At 24.4% G+C, this 18,560-nt stretch overlaps 1 protein-coding gene across 10 annotated transcripts in view; it reads right to left on the bottom strand.

The window, feature by feature from the left end:
- Positions 1-18,560, bottom strand: part of LOC129610990 (serine/threonine-protein kinase N) — a 137,797-nt gene that overhangs the window by 35,123 nt on the left and 84,114 nt on the right. For all 10 annotated transcript variants that reach the window (XM_055523866.1, XM_055523870.1, XM_055523868.1 and 7 more), the window contains one exon: positions 401-864. In XM_055523866.1, coding sequence (XP_055379841.1) covers positions 401-864 — 464 coding nt within the window. The remainder of the gene's footprint in view (positions 1-400; positions 865-18,560) is intronic.

Below are 18,560 nucleotides of genomic sequence, written 5' to 3'. Positions count from 1 at the left end.
TTATGAGAAGTATTTTACCTTAACATTTGACAATTTCATTCCTATAATATCTCAAAGATTATTGTTTTAGAGTATTTCAGAAAGAGCAAGTGATTTTATAGTTGCACATTCTTTATATTTGTTATTTTATTACACATTATTTTTGTAAAGACACTACTCATGAATTATACATATCTATGATTCAAAATAATATATTCACTAGTTTATCACATCATTTTATAAAATTACTCGTATTCACTAATATTTCCACTCACTTTTACAATGATTTCCTTGTACGACTTTAAACCGACGATATAAAATTAAACGAAAATTTCCATTGATTAAAAACAAAATTGAGCAAAATTCAATTTAAAAATTTTTAAATGAAAAAAATTAAAGAAAAAAAAATTACAAAACTCACCTCTTGTAGAGCCTTTTTATCAGGAACTTTATTACTTTGTAAAGTTCTTATCACATTTTTAGCTCCATCAACAACAGCTGCTTCAATTCTTAATCTATGCCGTAATTCTTCAATACGATCCTCTAATGATGTTTCTAATCTTTCTGGACGATTATTATCACCGCCATTTTCATCAGATCCAGCTGCTGATAAACGATGCATTTGATCTTTATTTTGTTTAACTTTTAATATTCGTAAACGTAAAAATTCAATTTTTGCTTTTGAATCAGCTAACATTTGTTGAGCTTCAGCTAATAATTTTTTATCACGTCCGTGATGACCACTTGATATCGATTGAATCATATTTTCTGCACCATTTTTAACTTTCATTTCAATATTTAATTGTTTTTCTAATGACATTAATAATTTATCATTTGTTGTTGATTCAGGATTATTCGATGTTGTCAAGGAGGATGATAAGTTATCTAAAAAAAAAAACAAATAAACAAATAGGAAATTAATTTTAATATTCAGGCACTTTTTGAATAAATATATTAAATAGAAATTCAAGTATGTTCGTCTAAATATTAATAAATAATTTAGTTTAAAATATTGGAAAAGCGTAAAAAATGTGTTTAAATAAAAAATTTATGGCATTTCAATTAAAACATCCTAAACATTTTTACACAGAAAAAAACAATTCTGAAAACAACAAACTTTCATTAGCATCATTTATTTAACACTATTTTTGATTAAAATCAAATTTAATGAATAATGATGAGAAATTTTAGCAACAACTGAAAAATAGTACCTTTTTCAAAACATGCAATCGTGACCAGAAATTCCGCATGGAATATGAGAGAAAAAATTAAACAAAATTAAACAATATTTTACCTTTAAGTCCAAGTTTTAACGTAAGTTTCAAAAACAAAATAGAGTCAATGATTTTTACTGTGTTTCTTTAAGATTCTAATTAGTTCGAAAACCGCAACTTGATCAACTTAATTGATCATGATCCAAATAAATACTAGAGAGCTTTCAATATCATATTTACAGCTTTGTTTGATAAAATTTGTGCTAAACTTTCTAAATTCATGCAATAATTGTTATTAAATACTTAATAATTTAAAATATTATTATGCACATTATGGTATTATTGAATTACATACAGGGTGATCCAGTAATTAGTGCTAGAATAAATTTTTTGTTCAGAACTAGGTTTCAAACCACAACAGTATCCGAAATACAAGGATTTTAACGAATTTTCACGAATTTTCTATTTTCTCTTTCATAAAAAACGTAGCAATTTTAAAAAGGAGAAATTTCTTTGAATGTAGAAATTTTGTGAAAATTACTTAAAATCCCTGTATCTCACCCTGTGTGACAAAAATATACAATATGTACATATTGTATAACACATACGAGAAAATAATATAATATTTTAAATCACAAATGACGTCAAATACAAAATTAATTTCGTTTTCTACCAATTATAAAAAAAAGCTCTCAAATTATAATAACGCCTCGTTGTTTCAAACCTCTAACAAATCCAAATAAACACAATTACAATCTTCAATTTAAATACCATAAATTGAATTTACAAAATAATAAAATTTTGCAATTTTTTCGACATTATCAAATAATTTTTCATATTAAATTAGATTATTCAATGTCATTTTCATATTATATGACGAATTTAATTAAAAGGCTTTAAAATATACCACCCTCTTATAAAATCTAGTAAAAAAATTTTTTCTTTTTTATTTCACAATAATTAGATACTTTCACATTCAAGGTAAATGTACTATATAAAAGCTATTTATATGCTATACAACATGAATATTTCTACACATACAGTTTTTATAGCTCGCCGTACAAAATATCCTGCCAATCAACCTAAAACCCCAACAGTAACAAAAAAAAATAATAAACGTGAAATAAAAACAACACTAAAATCAAATAGATTCAATATTAAAAGTTAGTGTTAAAGAATGACTATGTCGGTGGCATTTCTGTAGTTTATTATCCACCTACAAACCGCGAGAAATACAAGCAATTTCCTAAGTGACTACATCAAAAATAAAAAATTTGCAAAAAAAAAGAATGAGAGGAAAAATTGAACAAGAAAAATAACGAATAAATAAAAATTATTATTATTTTTTATTAATGTAGAAGGGTTGCCAGCTCTTTTATTATAGAAAGCAGATGAATGTTAAGAAAGCGATAAATGGATTAAACTATTCAGAATTTGAAAAATTTTAACAATTTTTGTATTTTTAATTAATTATATTTTTTCTTAAAAAATTTTGAGTAGCCAATTTACACTTAATTAACTTATTTATTTAAAAACACATTCATACTTTTTTCCGATAAGCGAGTTTTGAAATAAGAGCACCACAATTTTTTGTGTTGATTCAACAGTTTAACTCTTCGATGGGCTCTATGTATACAAGTAGAGGAAGTGTTCATTTCTACACCATTAATTCATTTAAAATTTTAATTCTAAATTTTATTTGTTATAAAGAGTTATTTTAGAACTATTATTTTGATTTTTCATATATTTAAAATAAATAGCAGTAACAATATTTACCCTGCAAATACGTAAAATACCTGTAACAGTATTTACGTAAAATAATATATTAGTAATATAGAATTAGAAGATAAAGAACTAAATTGAGTAAGTATTTTTGGCCACCTTGAATATAATGAAAGCTACTTCGTATAACAGTTAGTACACAAGTATAGGAAATTGCAATTATACCATATGTATATAGAATAATTTTATAAAGTGAATAGCATGAAAGTGTTATTGAATGAATGAATAAATGAGTGAATGAATGAGTGAATGTATTTAAATGGCATAAATGCAAAGTTCAAAAATAATGTTTGATTGTAGTATAACACATACAAAAGCTTCAAACAAAACATATACGTTACATAAGTATTTTCTTTTTCTTATTATAAATGTTTGTGTACTTTTTTAATTTTTTTATAGAAATAAAAAAAATGGACGATAGACAGTGCATTAACAATAAAATAAAACTCTCTTGAGAGTACCTAATAAGGAGTTTCTTTCCATTTTTGATTTGTTTTTCCTTGATTCCATTGTATAATAAGAAAATTTACAGATAAAACAGTAGAAAAAAAATGTATTTATTGAATTGTTCAAGCGATAGACAATTAAGAGTTTTCCTTTTTTTTCTTTTTTGTAAATAAGTTGCTGCTATAGAGTAAAATTACTGCACTTGAAAAAAGAAAAAATATGAGAATAAGATGACCAGTAAAAACTTACTAGGCGGTAAAATAAAAACAAAAAATATTTTAATAGATCCAAGTACTATTTCCCTCCGTTTAAAAAATGAAATCGGAAAATAAAATATCAACTAGGTAAAATATTATGTAAAAAGGTTACCAACTGTTTTAAAATTTTTAATAAGTCGTTTTATTAAATTGTTTTAATGTTAAAATTATAGACCATTTCATAAACACATATACTCACATACATCGCGATATATATTGAAAACTGCGTTGTATTTATTGTTGCCAATCTTATTTGTTAAATTTTCGCAATTTAGATAAATTGTTTTGAGTATAGCACATTTAAATCATGTGAATTGTTTAGATATAAGAGAATTGTGTTAAAAATATATTTTATCATATTAAGTTTTTGGAGTATTGCATTTGTGAAAATCTTTTAAATAACAGTAAAGAGGTTGGCAAGAGAATCTTGAAAAAAAAATTAATACTTAATTAACTATTTCATTATTACTTTTACCTAAAAAAAACCTAGATATTGCGTAGCACATAACACCATATTAAAGTTTAATTACGGTGCAGTAAAATTCATAAACATGATACTACTATAAAAAATTTAGTATAGTTCTAAGAATATTGGCATCAGAAAAATCAAAATACTTTTGCAGGCTTGTTATTCACCTTAAAAAATATGAGCAGTGAAAAACTCTTAAAAAAACTTGAAGAAATTTTAAACGAAAGCTCTCAAGTTGGGCATTCTTATCCGCATTTATTCATACACATACTCAAGAGAGTTTTAGAATGAAAAAGACGTTTTCAATCAAATTCTTAGAAGAAAATAAACGGCTTTCAAGATCAGAAATAAATTCATGTAAAAAATAAAAACCTTTAAATAAGCGTCTAACTTTCAAATTCTTTTTTTTTTTCAATTAATTTGGTAACCTTATTACTTCCATAGTACAATGTACTTGTACGTACAAATATATTTAATTTAGAAAGAAAAACAAAAAAAAACAATATACTCGTAGAAACTCGAGTCTCGAGTCTTATCTCTTAACAAATCTCTTTTTAAATTATATTGAGATTAATATCGTCTTGGTTGAGTAGAATTGATTGTCTCGTCGCTTGTCTGTACGTTATATTGATGTTTTTAAAATTATTTTGTTTTCGCGTAATTTTTGGTTCAATAAGGCAATTTTTCTATACATACATATATAAAAGTATATTAATATTACTATACATATACTGAAAATACAACTATGAAATTGTATATACAAACGTATTTAAATATTATTTTAAATATTTTATTTTACTGTTGTTTTATAGTGTCTCTTTAATGCTTATACTTTACATTTTATTTTGTCTTATGACTATTTAAGATTAAAATTGAATTGATAAGGAATATTGTTAATAACTAGTAGAACGAGTTTATTACTTTAAGGCAGAGGAGGAATTGTGATTAAAATCAATTATTATGAAAATGTATTCGTTTGGAAAGTATAATAAAATTGTAAAATTGGTTATAATATCAGAAAAGAATTATTTAAAATTAAAGTATTGTTATATTTTAAATTTTGTTCAGGTGACTCAAAACCATTATATAAGAAGAATAATTTCAATTGCTATGGCTATGGATTGATACGGCAACTGTACATAGTTTTGTGTTACACATTTTCTAGTTACTCAAGCAATAAGCTGTAGATCCGAATGAAAATTGCAAATTGATTGGGATGAATTTTTGCGGTACATTCTTAAAAAAAAGTACATTTGTAAAAGTATTTAAGAAAGTACTCATTTCATATTGTTGTTCGTTGATTCTATATTTTTATAGGAATTGTGGTACGAAGTTGTTATTTCCACCAAAATTTTAAAAACTATAAGTTTCAACAAGATTTCATTTAAATGTGTTTTTTAATTTAATTTCTACAAATTTTTGTAGAGTTCTAGGAATTTTTTTCTGGAATTATGCATACTGACCTAAAGAAATCATTCAAATTTTTGGAAAACTTTTCAATAAAACAGCAGCTTGAAAGTTTTGACCGAATAATTGGATTGTTTTTTATCGAAATTTAGAACACAATCAAAGTTATTATGCATAAATGTACATATGTGGACACTAGATCATAACTGGCACCATGAAATTGGGTATACCTACACGTGCGTAACTTAAAGCCGATACAATGCCGATTTTCATAGCTGCTCTTCGATTTGATTTGAATCGGACGATCAAATCTTTTTAAGCTAAAATTAATTGACATTTTCAATTAAAAATTCCTCTCCATTTCAGAAATAATTGAAAATACAGAAATCTTTAATAACGTTTTGTTTTGATGTGAATTTAACAAAAATACTCTAAAGTTATGTGGAACAACGAACTTAAAAATTGAATGCAGTCTTTTAATTTTTGTTTTCTAATTTTCTGAGCGACAAGAAAGGAAAAGTGAAATTGTAAGAAAAATTCCATGATGACAGTTTTTTTTTCCTTCTTTCCTTTTTCTTCTTGTTTTTTTTTTTTGCAATTTTTATAAGACAATATAAACATCAACATTAGTAATTGGCATAATTTTCTTTGTATGTGTTGAGCATATACATATAAGTTGTCTATATTAACTCTGAGAAAAAAACATAATAAGAAATGCAAAAAGCAAAAAAAAAATTCCGTGGAAAATCATTTGATGCGGAAAAGAAATGTTTATAGAAATTATTGAACTTACTAAGTTGCGAATAATAAAAATAAAATTGCATTTTAAATTATAAAAATACTTTTTATGGTTAATGAATTTTCTCGTTGCTTTTATTGTTATTACGTTTATTTTCTTCATTTTTGGTTATAAACTATGTTTTTTTTTTTTAATATGATGTGGTAATACTATTTATGGTAAATTAACTACGTTTTTATATGAAAATAATGTTTTCAATGTGCGTTGACAGTGTTTAGAAGTTTTTGTTGGTTTGTAATTTTGCGGTGATATTTATATATGTGTCAAAAGAATTTAATAATAACATTGAGCAGCTACGAAACAGTTAGTTGATTATTGTCGTTGCAAGTAAAATAAAAAGAAGACATGGAAATTTACTGTATAGTTGCACATTATTTTTTTTTTATTTTCCTTTAATTGTATAACATGAGGAAATTAAAGTTTAAATATTGTGTAAATGCATATTTTGAGTATAGATTAGAGCCCTTTATATGGTATTGAATTTTTAAAACTTGAAAGTGATATCATGCTGATTTAAAATAATTATATATTTTATTGTTAAGGAATTGAGTATAGTATAAGTATAATTGAATGCTTAATTGTAATAATATTATATTTTTATGAATTTATATTTGAAACATAAAGAAAATAGAAAGACTAAGCCAGTTAGCCAATCCGATAAGTCAATTAGTGAATTGTGATTCACCAGTTAAAGGAGTGAAAAACAATGACTTGAAACGAAAGGACAGTTCTATTGCAAATTGCTTACAATTTCATTTTGTTTTACTTTAAGATTATTATGTAGATCTTTAAATAATCCAATTAAATCAAATAGACCTTTAGAAATAAACGATAAAAATTTGTTGAACTAATATTAGGTAGTAAAATTTAGGGTAAACGCTTTTAAATGTGCTTATAGCAACAATTCTCTATAATACATTCATGTAAAAATAAATGTAAAGCTGACTTCCATATTGCAAATAACTATACTAAAATAAGAAAACTCTAACTTAACCAATTTGGTTTATGAATTATATTTGAATGCATTGTCTACAATTTGATTATGATTATATAATTTGTTATAACTTGTTATAAATAGAAAAATCTTCGATATTTTACAGCTATATGTCTAATCCTTTCATGTTATTAACCAAAAAATCATACTAACATCAACAAATTTTTTTTAGTTTCTGATTTTGTGTAACTCAATAATTCTGTTTTCTGCTGTGAATTGTATTCTGCTATCTATTAAATGGAAAACTATACCGTTCACTAACTTTAAATGCATTCAAATTTCAAAAATGGCTAACAAAAAATGTACAATTAATAAATGGACACAGCTTACAACTCACCTGATAATCAATTTACATTTATTTTTAATTAAAATATTTCTTTTTATACAATTATTACTTAGTACCACAAATTTTAATGTGAAACAATCAAAACTGGTTCATAAAATTCAATAAAGAAAAGTTAAGTTATTTATAATGGCCATATTTGAATAAATAAAAATCCAAAATTTTGTTAAATTAATAAATTTCGTCTTCCAAATAAAAAAAATTATTGGATCAGGTCATTAAATTTCCAAAATTATTAAAAATATAAAAAATTGTCACAATGAATTTAGAATTCAAAAAAAAATCATCACAGCAATAAAATTTATTTTTTTTTGTATTTTTTTCTTATTTTTAAAAGTATTATGATTTTGACAAAAGAAATGTTAATGAACTTTTAAAGAAATCTTTAGAGAATTTTCAGACTTCATCACTAATAAATATCACTCACAAATTCATAACTAAAATCGTGGACAATGTATTTAAATATTTTAATTGTCAATCACTTGAAAAATACATCCAAACTTAATAATTACGTTATAAGAAATTTTTTAAAGAAACCAGGAACGTTAGAACATTTTCTACTTCGAAAACTCCGATTCTTAATAAAATAATATAAACGATATTATAGAACTCACTATATTGTAAGGATTTCTTTATTTTAATTACGAGACAATCAAAGAATAATCTACAATACTGAACGAGTTAATGAGAGAAACTAATCTACCGCAAAGATTAATAAGAACGAAAATTAAGTACTTCCTTTCTAAACACAAAAAAAAATCAAAATCAAAAACAAAATCAGAAAAGAACCCCCCAGAAACAAAAATAAAAGCAAAAGAAAAATTAAATGGCACGATTATTAAAACAAAAATCATTTCAAAAATTTTTATTTAAGTTTCCGTCCGAAACGGAAATACTCGTATAAAGGATTTAGGAAGGAACAATTATAAAAGAGTGAAGAGAGGGAATTGAATTTGTTAAGGTGAAAAATGTATTGAAATTGATTTTCGAAAGAAACTTTTGTAATTACAATGTTTCGGATGAAAAACAAACCAGAAAAAAATGAATTGTTATAAACACATAAGACAGGCTATGCAATAATTAATTTCGGATATGATTTTAATAGCGAATAATTATCAAAATATAAAAATCGATAATTCCTAAGAAAAATGTATTGGAGATCTAATTGAATTAAGAAGAATACTAAATTGTTGTAAGTAAATATTTTTAAAAAAATTTTTTGATTACCTTGGAGGGTGTGTTGCTGAAGAAACAATTATATTAATGAACACAAATAACCCAAACATCACACAAACAATTTCATCATTTTGCCAAGTTTTAATTCTTTAAAAATTTGAGATTAGTTTAGAAAAGAAAATCAGATTGGTCTGCTGATTTCTGAATTTCTGCCACTTTTTCTTACTACTTATTTAATAAAATATAAATACGCTTATTCAATATGGTTAATAACACAATATTGCCACAATTTATGTCAGAGAGATTTTTAGTAACAAGAGTACAATTCCTGTGCACTAAAAATTAATTAAATTTTAAAATTATGCTGTAACTGAAGGTGGAAGACTGAAATAACATGTGTTTAATAAATATATTTTTTAAACTCATGGCGAACACTTTAACAATATGCTTGAATACTTCATTTTTTTTTTTAATTAATGACAAATTACTGAATTTTAAGGCCAAGCTGCTTAAAATGATAACAAAATTGCAATTTGGACAGAAAAATTTTGAGAGAAATTAAAATTTTCTATTTATCACTTTTTAAAATTACCACGATTTCATATAAGTACACTATATGACTGCAATTATTGAATGTTTTTAAAAATAAATTTTGTTTATACAATAAAAATTAATTAATTATATATTACCGATAATCTGATTACTCTGTAAATTATTTTGCAAGTAAAATTTTCTAAAGAAAATTTTAATTTGCTTTTTTTTTTGTTTTCATATCTTTAAACAAAATTTTCTATTGAAATATAAAGAAAATTTATGTACTTAAAAATTTTTAACTCGAAATTCATAACAACTAACAACAAATTATTAAGTAGTCGTTGTTGTATCATTAGATTTTGTTACTGAAAATTCATGAAGAATTCAAATAATTTTAAAATATTCATGTGTGTTGAAATTGTGGATTTGTACAACATAGTATGAACATAAATTGCTTAATTAGACGGAAAATTTTCTTGCTAAGGTCGAAAACCGAAAGTATTAATTATAAAATATTGACAATTTTTAATAAAAATTTTGAAAAATTATGTTTAATTATGTTAAATTCAATACATTTTTGCCTAAAATATATTAAGTTAAAAATTAAGATAGTTAAGCAGATAGCAATTTGTATTTTCACTAATGCCTTGGAAAAAGATCGAGTTAAAATTCGAATTAAATTGATGCTTAAATAAATATCGAAATATTAAATTGAAATGTCTAGTTATGTTATCACACTAGAAACCTTAAGAAACTCAGGTATTTAGCAGCAATTACTTAACGGTTTCCATCTACATATATGAATTTTGATTTTATAATTTTTAAAAGCGCTACATAATTCAAAACGTAATGGTGTCTGCAAAAATGCAGATATAACGCCAGTTTAACTTATTTAGCAAATAAAATTCCATTGCTGAACAAGTCAAGTTCATGTTAGATCAGAATTTCGGTAGATACCTACAGTCTAACATTAATTTCTAGCAAATAATTTAATCAAACAAGAAATTATTTGGCATTAATAAGACTTCGATATTTGATCATAACATACATACTTACAAACAATGTATAAATTTAATTTGTGTTATTTTAACGTTCTTGCAGTAACTTAAAATACATTTATTACCTTTTAGATCTGTAAAATTTTAATAAATGTTTGTGTACGTTCTTTAATGACTCAATAAAAAATTAAACAAAAAACTGATTTATTTTTTTTCAAATTTCTTCTTTTTGTAAGTAAAACACACTTGTTATACGATTTAAGCTATAATATACGGTATACAGCTGGTACCTGTTAAGCAAGAAAGCACTTTGTCAGCTAAATGAGGTGAAGAGCAAAAGAGTTATTGTGTTTACTGCGTTCATTACTTTAAAATTTTTGAATTATTTTAAGAATTTATCCATAGAGATATTGTTGTTTTATAATCTTCACAACACTTAGTATAAAGTCTAATGATGTGAGAAGAAAATTAAGCCTTCGTTGATGTTTTGTACGAGTTAAATTTAATGAGTGCTTTTGTAATTGTTTTGCAGTTGGCAGAACAAGAAACAAACTTAAAATTTTTTTTTTTAATTCGAGCATTTTAAAATACACTTGGCCTAATATACTTTATTATTTCTAATAATTAATACAAACTTCGAATCTAATTTATAAAAAAAAAAATTTCAAAGTTTGCTAATATTTTTAATAAATTAATTTGCACATTCTCTAAAAAAATTTGAAATGAATAGTTTAGAAAATATCGAATTATTTCTATTCTTAATTTGTGTTTTTCCCGATTGAACTAGTTCTAAGTAGAAAATATTAAATTTTGAATAATAGAAATAGAGTTATAATTTTGTAATAAAATAAAATTCAGGTTTTAATGTACGATATACAAATGTAAATACGATATTCTTATTTAATCTACAAAAGAATGTTTTAGTTTAGATTTTAATCTACAAAAGAAGTACACGTATATATACGTAATTCTTAATTATTATGGAAATTCATTCAAAAGAATAGACATACATTGCTACATACCTATTATTATTGATAGCTAATTGTAAAGTTTAAGAATAAAAGTTTTTAGCATAATAAGCCCATACTGACGTTAATTACAGCAATTCGTGTCATTTGGAGTTTTGTGAACTTGCAAAATGTTTTAATAACCCACCCGTTTTACTTCATTTACATTTAAGAGCATTTGCTTAAATTGCGCTTCTCGTAGCTGCCAATTCAAAAAATCAATTGAACACCAACATGTTAAAGATATCAACCGTCATATTTCAAATAAAAGTTTTAATCCCCTCCAAATTCAATTCACACTTACGACGAACCAAACTTTTAATTTAAATCATATTGATTTCGTGGAAAATAAATATTGTCTGTCATAATGTTCGTCAATGTAAAGTGTATGCATGCGAGTGCTTCTGATAACAACCACTTTAATCACACTTTACAAAAGATTGTGTCATTATATGAATGAGTAAGTATTAATTATAAAATTATTTCCAAAACATTATGCGTAAACACGAACACAAAAACTTTGATTCATTTAATTTTACAATAGCATAACGGTATATTTTTTAATTATTAAAACTGTATTTATAACATTTTTAATTAATAATTTCCGTTATATTCTATTTACTGAACCAAATTAAATTCTGCATTTACAATATTGTGGCTTATCAAGACATTCACCTCTTTTGTTTTTTTTTAATGCAGATTCTTTCCCGTTATAATTTTCGTTTAAACAGTTACAAAAAAAACAATGTTACAATTGTCATAACTTGTTACTCATTATTATTTTAATTTACTTAACTATTATTAAGTTGTAAAAAAAAAAATTATTACTAAACTAGTATTAATTCAGCTCATAAGCGTTACAAAATAAAAAGCATAACAACAAAACTTAAGCTATTCTAAAAATTTTCTTATTGTTATTTTGTTTGTGTTTTTTTTTTCAACCCATCATCCTTGTACAAAATAACAAAAAAAAACACAGTCATTTTTTATTATCATACTTAAAAGAGGTAATTCAGTTTTAAAAGCAAATATAGCAGCGAGTACAAAAGGAAACAAAACAAATGGAAAAAAAAATGACAACAGCAACAAAACAGAAGAAGACAGTAAGTAAGCAAATAATAATTTTATGTCAACATTTCAGGTAGTGGTAGCAGTAGCAGCAGCAGCAACAATAATAATAAAAATATTAACAACAACAAAATAGTGGAACAGTGCTAGAAGCAGCATCAGGTTCAAGAGACATCTTTCATCATCATAACCACTTTTATTTATTCATATTTTTCTGTTTTTGTTGTTTTTTTTTGCAAAAGTTTGCAAAAATTCTATTGCTTCATCATAGTATTTGTCGTCTCACATAAAAATGTCTTAAATTTTTGAATAATAAAAAACAAAAACTAGAACAAGAAAAAAAGAATGGCCAAACAAAGGAAAGACAGCTGATATCTTACCTTAGTTACTGGGATATGGCGAGTATACAGAGTGCGTCAAAAGATGTTTCAATGAAAAGATGATATTTTAGATTACATGGTCTCTTTACGTATTATCATTACTTACAGTACTAATGATGGCAAAATGTAGGTACACTGCCTTTCATCAATCAATCAAAAAATGTGATGGTTTTGTTGATCCTACTTTGTTGTCCGGTGGATTACAAAATACCGAATCTGTGTAGATTATGAAAAATTTTGAATTCGGAATATGTAACGGAATACCGAAAACTTTTAAATTTCTATGAAAATAACATAAGGTTATTGATTGCCTACGCTTAAGATCTTTGTGTTTAATTTTAAGAACTGCAGATGAATAGAATTCTAAAAATCAATTGGAAATAGTTTCAGAAATTGCAGCAAATAACAGAAGTCATTGATTATTGACGATTGTGATTGTAATTTATTATGTAAATTATTCTTCAAAAAATTCTTGAATTCTTCTTCTTTCGTATACGAGATAAAAGAATTTTTTCAGAAAATCTCATAAAATTTTATAGATTTTATGAAATTTTTAATGCATATTTTTTTATGAAAAAAAAACATGTGATATTTTTGGACATCTTCTGGTTGTTTTCTTTAACACTCTGGATTCTGTTCATCTTGCTCACGCAATTTAAATTTGTGTACACAAGATAAAAATCTTCCTGAATTAAGTTTCAAGTGTCTTAAGATTTTCCAGATTTTGTGTTTTTTTTTTTTGCTCTTCTACCTCTTTTATTCTATAACAATTATCTTTTATGCAATACTTTTATGATGCTTTTATGCTATTTCTTGCCACACGACAAGTGTCTGATGCTTAAAACACCAATAGAATAAGAACAAGGCTTGTACTTACTATAAAAGAAAAATTATAAAATGCAATAAAAAAAAAACAAGCACCTGATTATAAAAAATCACAGACATCACAAAATATTTCCAAATAGACTTCAGAGTGGAAATATGCGGGAGGAGAAAAGCGAAATTCGACACTAATAAAAATACAACAATGATTACCAGAATAAAGTGAAAACTAAAAATAACAATATAAAAAATATTAAAGATGAGAATTAAAAGATAAAAATAAAAAGAAAAACTAAAAAAAAATATGAAAACAAAAAATCTTTTTTTTTTTGATAGCCAGCCAATATGTAAATTTCGCAGAGATTTCAGTTACCACTATAGCCAACAGCATAATTACAACCACAATCATATGTGCATGAATATGAGCGTAAAAAATGTAAACAAAGTTTAAAAATACAAAGTATTTCTGAAAATGAAGGAGTGAAATGAAACCTCAACACAATATTGTATGTAATTCTCATTTTGCATAGAATATATGAAGGTGTAATTGGTGTATTATTATTATTTTTATAAGATGCAGAAACAAGTGCTATCGGTATATTCTTTACAAATATCTCTACTTATTAACTTATAATATTTAAAGTGCAAACAAAGGTATGTATACGTGATAAGCATCTATGTTGTTAAGTAACATAATAAGCTGGTTAACTAAATTACTTGGTAGCTTTTATTACACGAATGAACGAATAAATGAATGAATATATAAAGCGTCACAATATTTAAAAGATTCAACAATTACATTCCCATATAGTACTTATCTCTTTTTTCTACACAACGTATATATATGTATGAGTTTCTGTATGAATGAATGAGCAGTTTTATGGTACAAAATAATATTTTTTATACTTGCATCTAGTGCAAGGTAATTTAACGCAAATTATACTCGTATCTTGAGAAGATGCTTTTAAATTTAAGATTTTAGAAGACTAGATTTTCAATTTAGTCCTTTGTAATTTTTACGATATAAAAGAGCGGTTTTTTATAATCGTTTGTTTTTAAATGATTGTCAAAATTTGAAAATTTAGAATTTTATGAAAAATTGTAGGGAAGATGTCCATTTAATTCAAAATTGAATTTGTTATATACTGAGTGCAAACTATGATAATTCCAAAATTGATGACTATTTATAATAAGACACTAAATAAAAATTATTTAATGAATTTTAAAATAGCAACTTTATGATTATTAGTCCCCAGCGGTGGCAAACTTATGACATAATAATCAATGTATCACAAATGTTCAACCCTAAAAGATTTATTACTGATTTGTCCTTAAAAAGAAATTTGGCAATTACGCAGTTTTGCAAAAAAATGTCAAAAGAAAAGGGAAAATAAATAAAATTTGGTCGGCAACTTAAAAATTTTTATGTTAACTTTTGTTTTTTCTGTTGTCCCTCACCCTACTTTATATAATCATAGTATATATTAATAGTATATATTATGTAAGACCAATTGTATATGCAAACAATGCAATTTCAAAGGAATAATTTCTAAAGAACTCGTATAATTTAAATTAAATTGAATAAAAAAATACATAAAGCTAATGAAGTATAATTTGCTTGCATTATATTAGACATGAGCAAATATTGCCGCCAATTACTAAATATAAAACGCCCACGAATGCTTTCTCTAAAAGAGATAAAAAAAAATTATTTTTTAGTATCCGTTTGAGTTTTTCTTATGTTTTCACTATCTTTGTTAAAATTATTAATATTATTGAACTTTGCATTACAAGATCAGAGTTTATTAATTCTTATACTTTTAGTACAGTTATTAGTGTTAGTGTTTAACAGTTGTAGATAAGTGAGTCAATATATTTTTCATAATATTGTGTGTATTCTTAATAGTCCACGTTATTTTATTAATTCTAAAATCCTTTAACTATGATGCTATAAAATGTTAATGCGTCGTCTACAATTAATACTAAACTTAATAAGTGATCATTTAAATTTTACAAGATATAATTATAAACAAGACTACAATTTTAAAATTGCTGATAATACCCATATTTCTGATAATAATTGTTTTATTAGTTAATCGAATAAGAACGTCATAATGCAAGGCCTTTTTAAGGGGATATTGCACTACAAACTTCTGCTAGAATATTATTTGTAAATGGAACACTATTGAGGTGTATACAAGACTAAAACTCATATATTTAAATATTGCAAATTTCCATTGCGCAAACTAGTATAGCTGAGTGTGAATGTTATACACCTAAAGGGTTATATTCCAGCAAATAGAACACAAAAATTTTCAAAAAAATAAATCAATTAACTTAACTGGCAAGTAAATATGCAAATATATGAATGAATTACTTAAATATCTGTATAGATGTACACACATTGTCTGTTAACTTTTATATTTTTCAACTAAATTTAATAAAGAAAACAAATAATTAACATGTACAACACAATAACTACATTAATATATGTGAAGTACACAATGAACAATTAAATACTTTATAAAATTACAATACTCAACTCAAAAAAAATATTTTTTTTTAATTTCATCTTTCAATTATTATAAAATTACTGTCATTTTTATTTTATTTTCACACACAATTTACTTAAAAAACATAATAAGTATGTATAATATTATTATTTGTATATAAGTACATACAACAAACCCGACTCATTCAAAATTACAACAATATAATAATGAAGTTAAAAAAAAATTGAAACATCCAAAAATTTCATGTATTATGTCAGTAACTTTTTTTTAAATTGCAACAATATTGTATGAGAAAATTGATATGAGAACAAAAACAAGAAAAAAATTAATGCTCAGTCATTCTCACAATTATATTTATTAGGACACATACGTACAGTAAAAAACAAGAAATACACGAGCAACAATAAATTCAATTTACAGACTCGCAATAATACTAAAAGCTAGAATGCATATATACATGTAGAGTAAGTATAATTATAGCCTTCATCTTATAATTAAGTTTATGTTTAGTGTAACATTGTGGAATGTTTGTTTACTATCATGTGCAAGTGTAATTTTCATTTAAAAAGCATTAATAATTTAACGCCCAAAAATATGCCATTAATTACAATTTTTCGTGCTTTTAACATTTAATATTTAAGTATACAACATACTTTTGCAAATTTCAGTTTTATTTTTCATCATGGGATTACAGATACTTTATGTTACTTTTAAACTTTCAATGTAAGATTTATTTAATAATTATGGATTGTTTTTTCAAGTTCCAATACAGAAAAATTCTTATAAAATTAAAGAAAGATTCGAATAATTTTCAGTTTAGTTTTCGAATTGATTTTAAATTTAAATCCCCTGCGAATCAAATATTCCAGAATTTCTATAGTCTGATATAAGACTGTTAGGCTTGTTTTTGTAAAAATTGCATTAAATCACTATACTAATCAATATTGAATTGCTTTCCTTTTTTGAAAAACTTAAAGAAAACTTAAAATAAAACATTAAAAGAGAGTCAATTAAAAATATCGACATATCACCTGGCATTGATATAGTGATATTCTGATTGCATAGCGATATTCCAATTCACTCATTTAATGATTTTTAATTCGACCGAACTCATAATTAAAATAAAATAAGAATAAAACAATTTCAAATTAAAATTCATCTAAACACACATATTTAAAATCTGCACACAATAAAGACTGTAACATTGTCATAACTTTTAATTTATGTTTAAGCAGAACATCATTTATAATTGTATTTTGTGTGTAAATCTCATGATACGAACTCAAATACTATTTTAATCATCATACGAAAATATCTGAATCAATTGCATTTTAAATTATATAATCATAATCTATAGTACCATAAACATAATATAAGAAAAATCCCAACGGAGATCTATTTCCCTGTTCCCCTACTAATGAAAAATATTTCAAATTTCATGTACTATTATTAGAATTTCAAATGTTACCGACAGCTACTGAATAGTTACTGTCGTTACTATAACAATTATTGTTACAATATTGTTATACTCAAACGCATTCATATCTTATGTATTTGATTTGGTATAATAGATTTTATAATTTCATTTAATAAAAAATTTAATTAACCAATTATACAAAGGTAATAAAAGTTAATGATTTACGTACTTTACCTACATACTTTGCATTTGCAAAACAGTATTTTGTTTTTCTAGTTCACAATGATTTAATGCTGATGCGTTAATTAAATTCCCAGTAAAGGGCATATAATTTACTTTTTATTTCTTGTTTGGTTCTTTATGTTTATAAGTACAGTAGAAATTCGGAAATAATCAGCGTTTTTGTTTAAATAATTTATATTTACATATTTAGGTTATTTTTACATTAATGATATGTAAATTATCATAAAAAAATTAAAGTGAATATCTATATAAAAAATTTTTAATAGTTATTGCTTCTTTAATTAGAAAACCTATTACTGCTTTAAAGAAAACGGATATTTTAAAACTCTAAGAATAAGCTAACATCTAAAATATTTTCAAAAACTAGAGCAAAATAATAATCAAATGTTTAACTTGAAAATGATACACAATTTTTATTACATTACCGGTAATAACGAAAACCAGGTTTAATGATTATTTCCTATCTCTTGAGTGTGTCTAATAAACGAAATTTACTGTATATTATTCTAAACCTGATATACATAGTTACTGTCTCATAGTAAATTGCAAAAATGTTATGCGTGTGAATTAAACATTAAAAGTGTTATACATTCATTAGCAATTTTGATTCACAATTAAAAAAAAAAAAACAGTAAAACAAAAAAGGGTCAGTAGTTTCATTTGTTTTGTATGATGTCGTAATTAGAATATTATATTTTATTTATTAGTATA

This window comes from Condylostylus longicornis, unplaced genomic scaffold, assembly GCF_029603195.1.
Source record: "Condylostylus longicornis isolate FDR11 unplaced genomic scaffold, ASM2960319v2 ptg000048l, whole genome shotgun sequence".
NCBI classification, from domain to species: domain Eukaryota; kingdom Metazoa; phylum Arthropoda; class Insecta; order Diptera; family Dolichopodidae; genus Condylostylus; species Condylostylus longicornis.
Note: the sequence above shows the minus strand (reverse complement) of the source record. Positions and strands in the feature narration are given on the sequence as shown.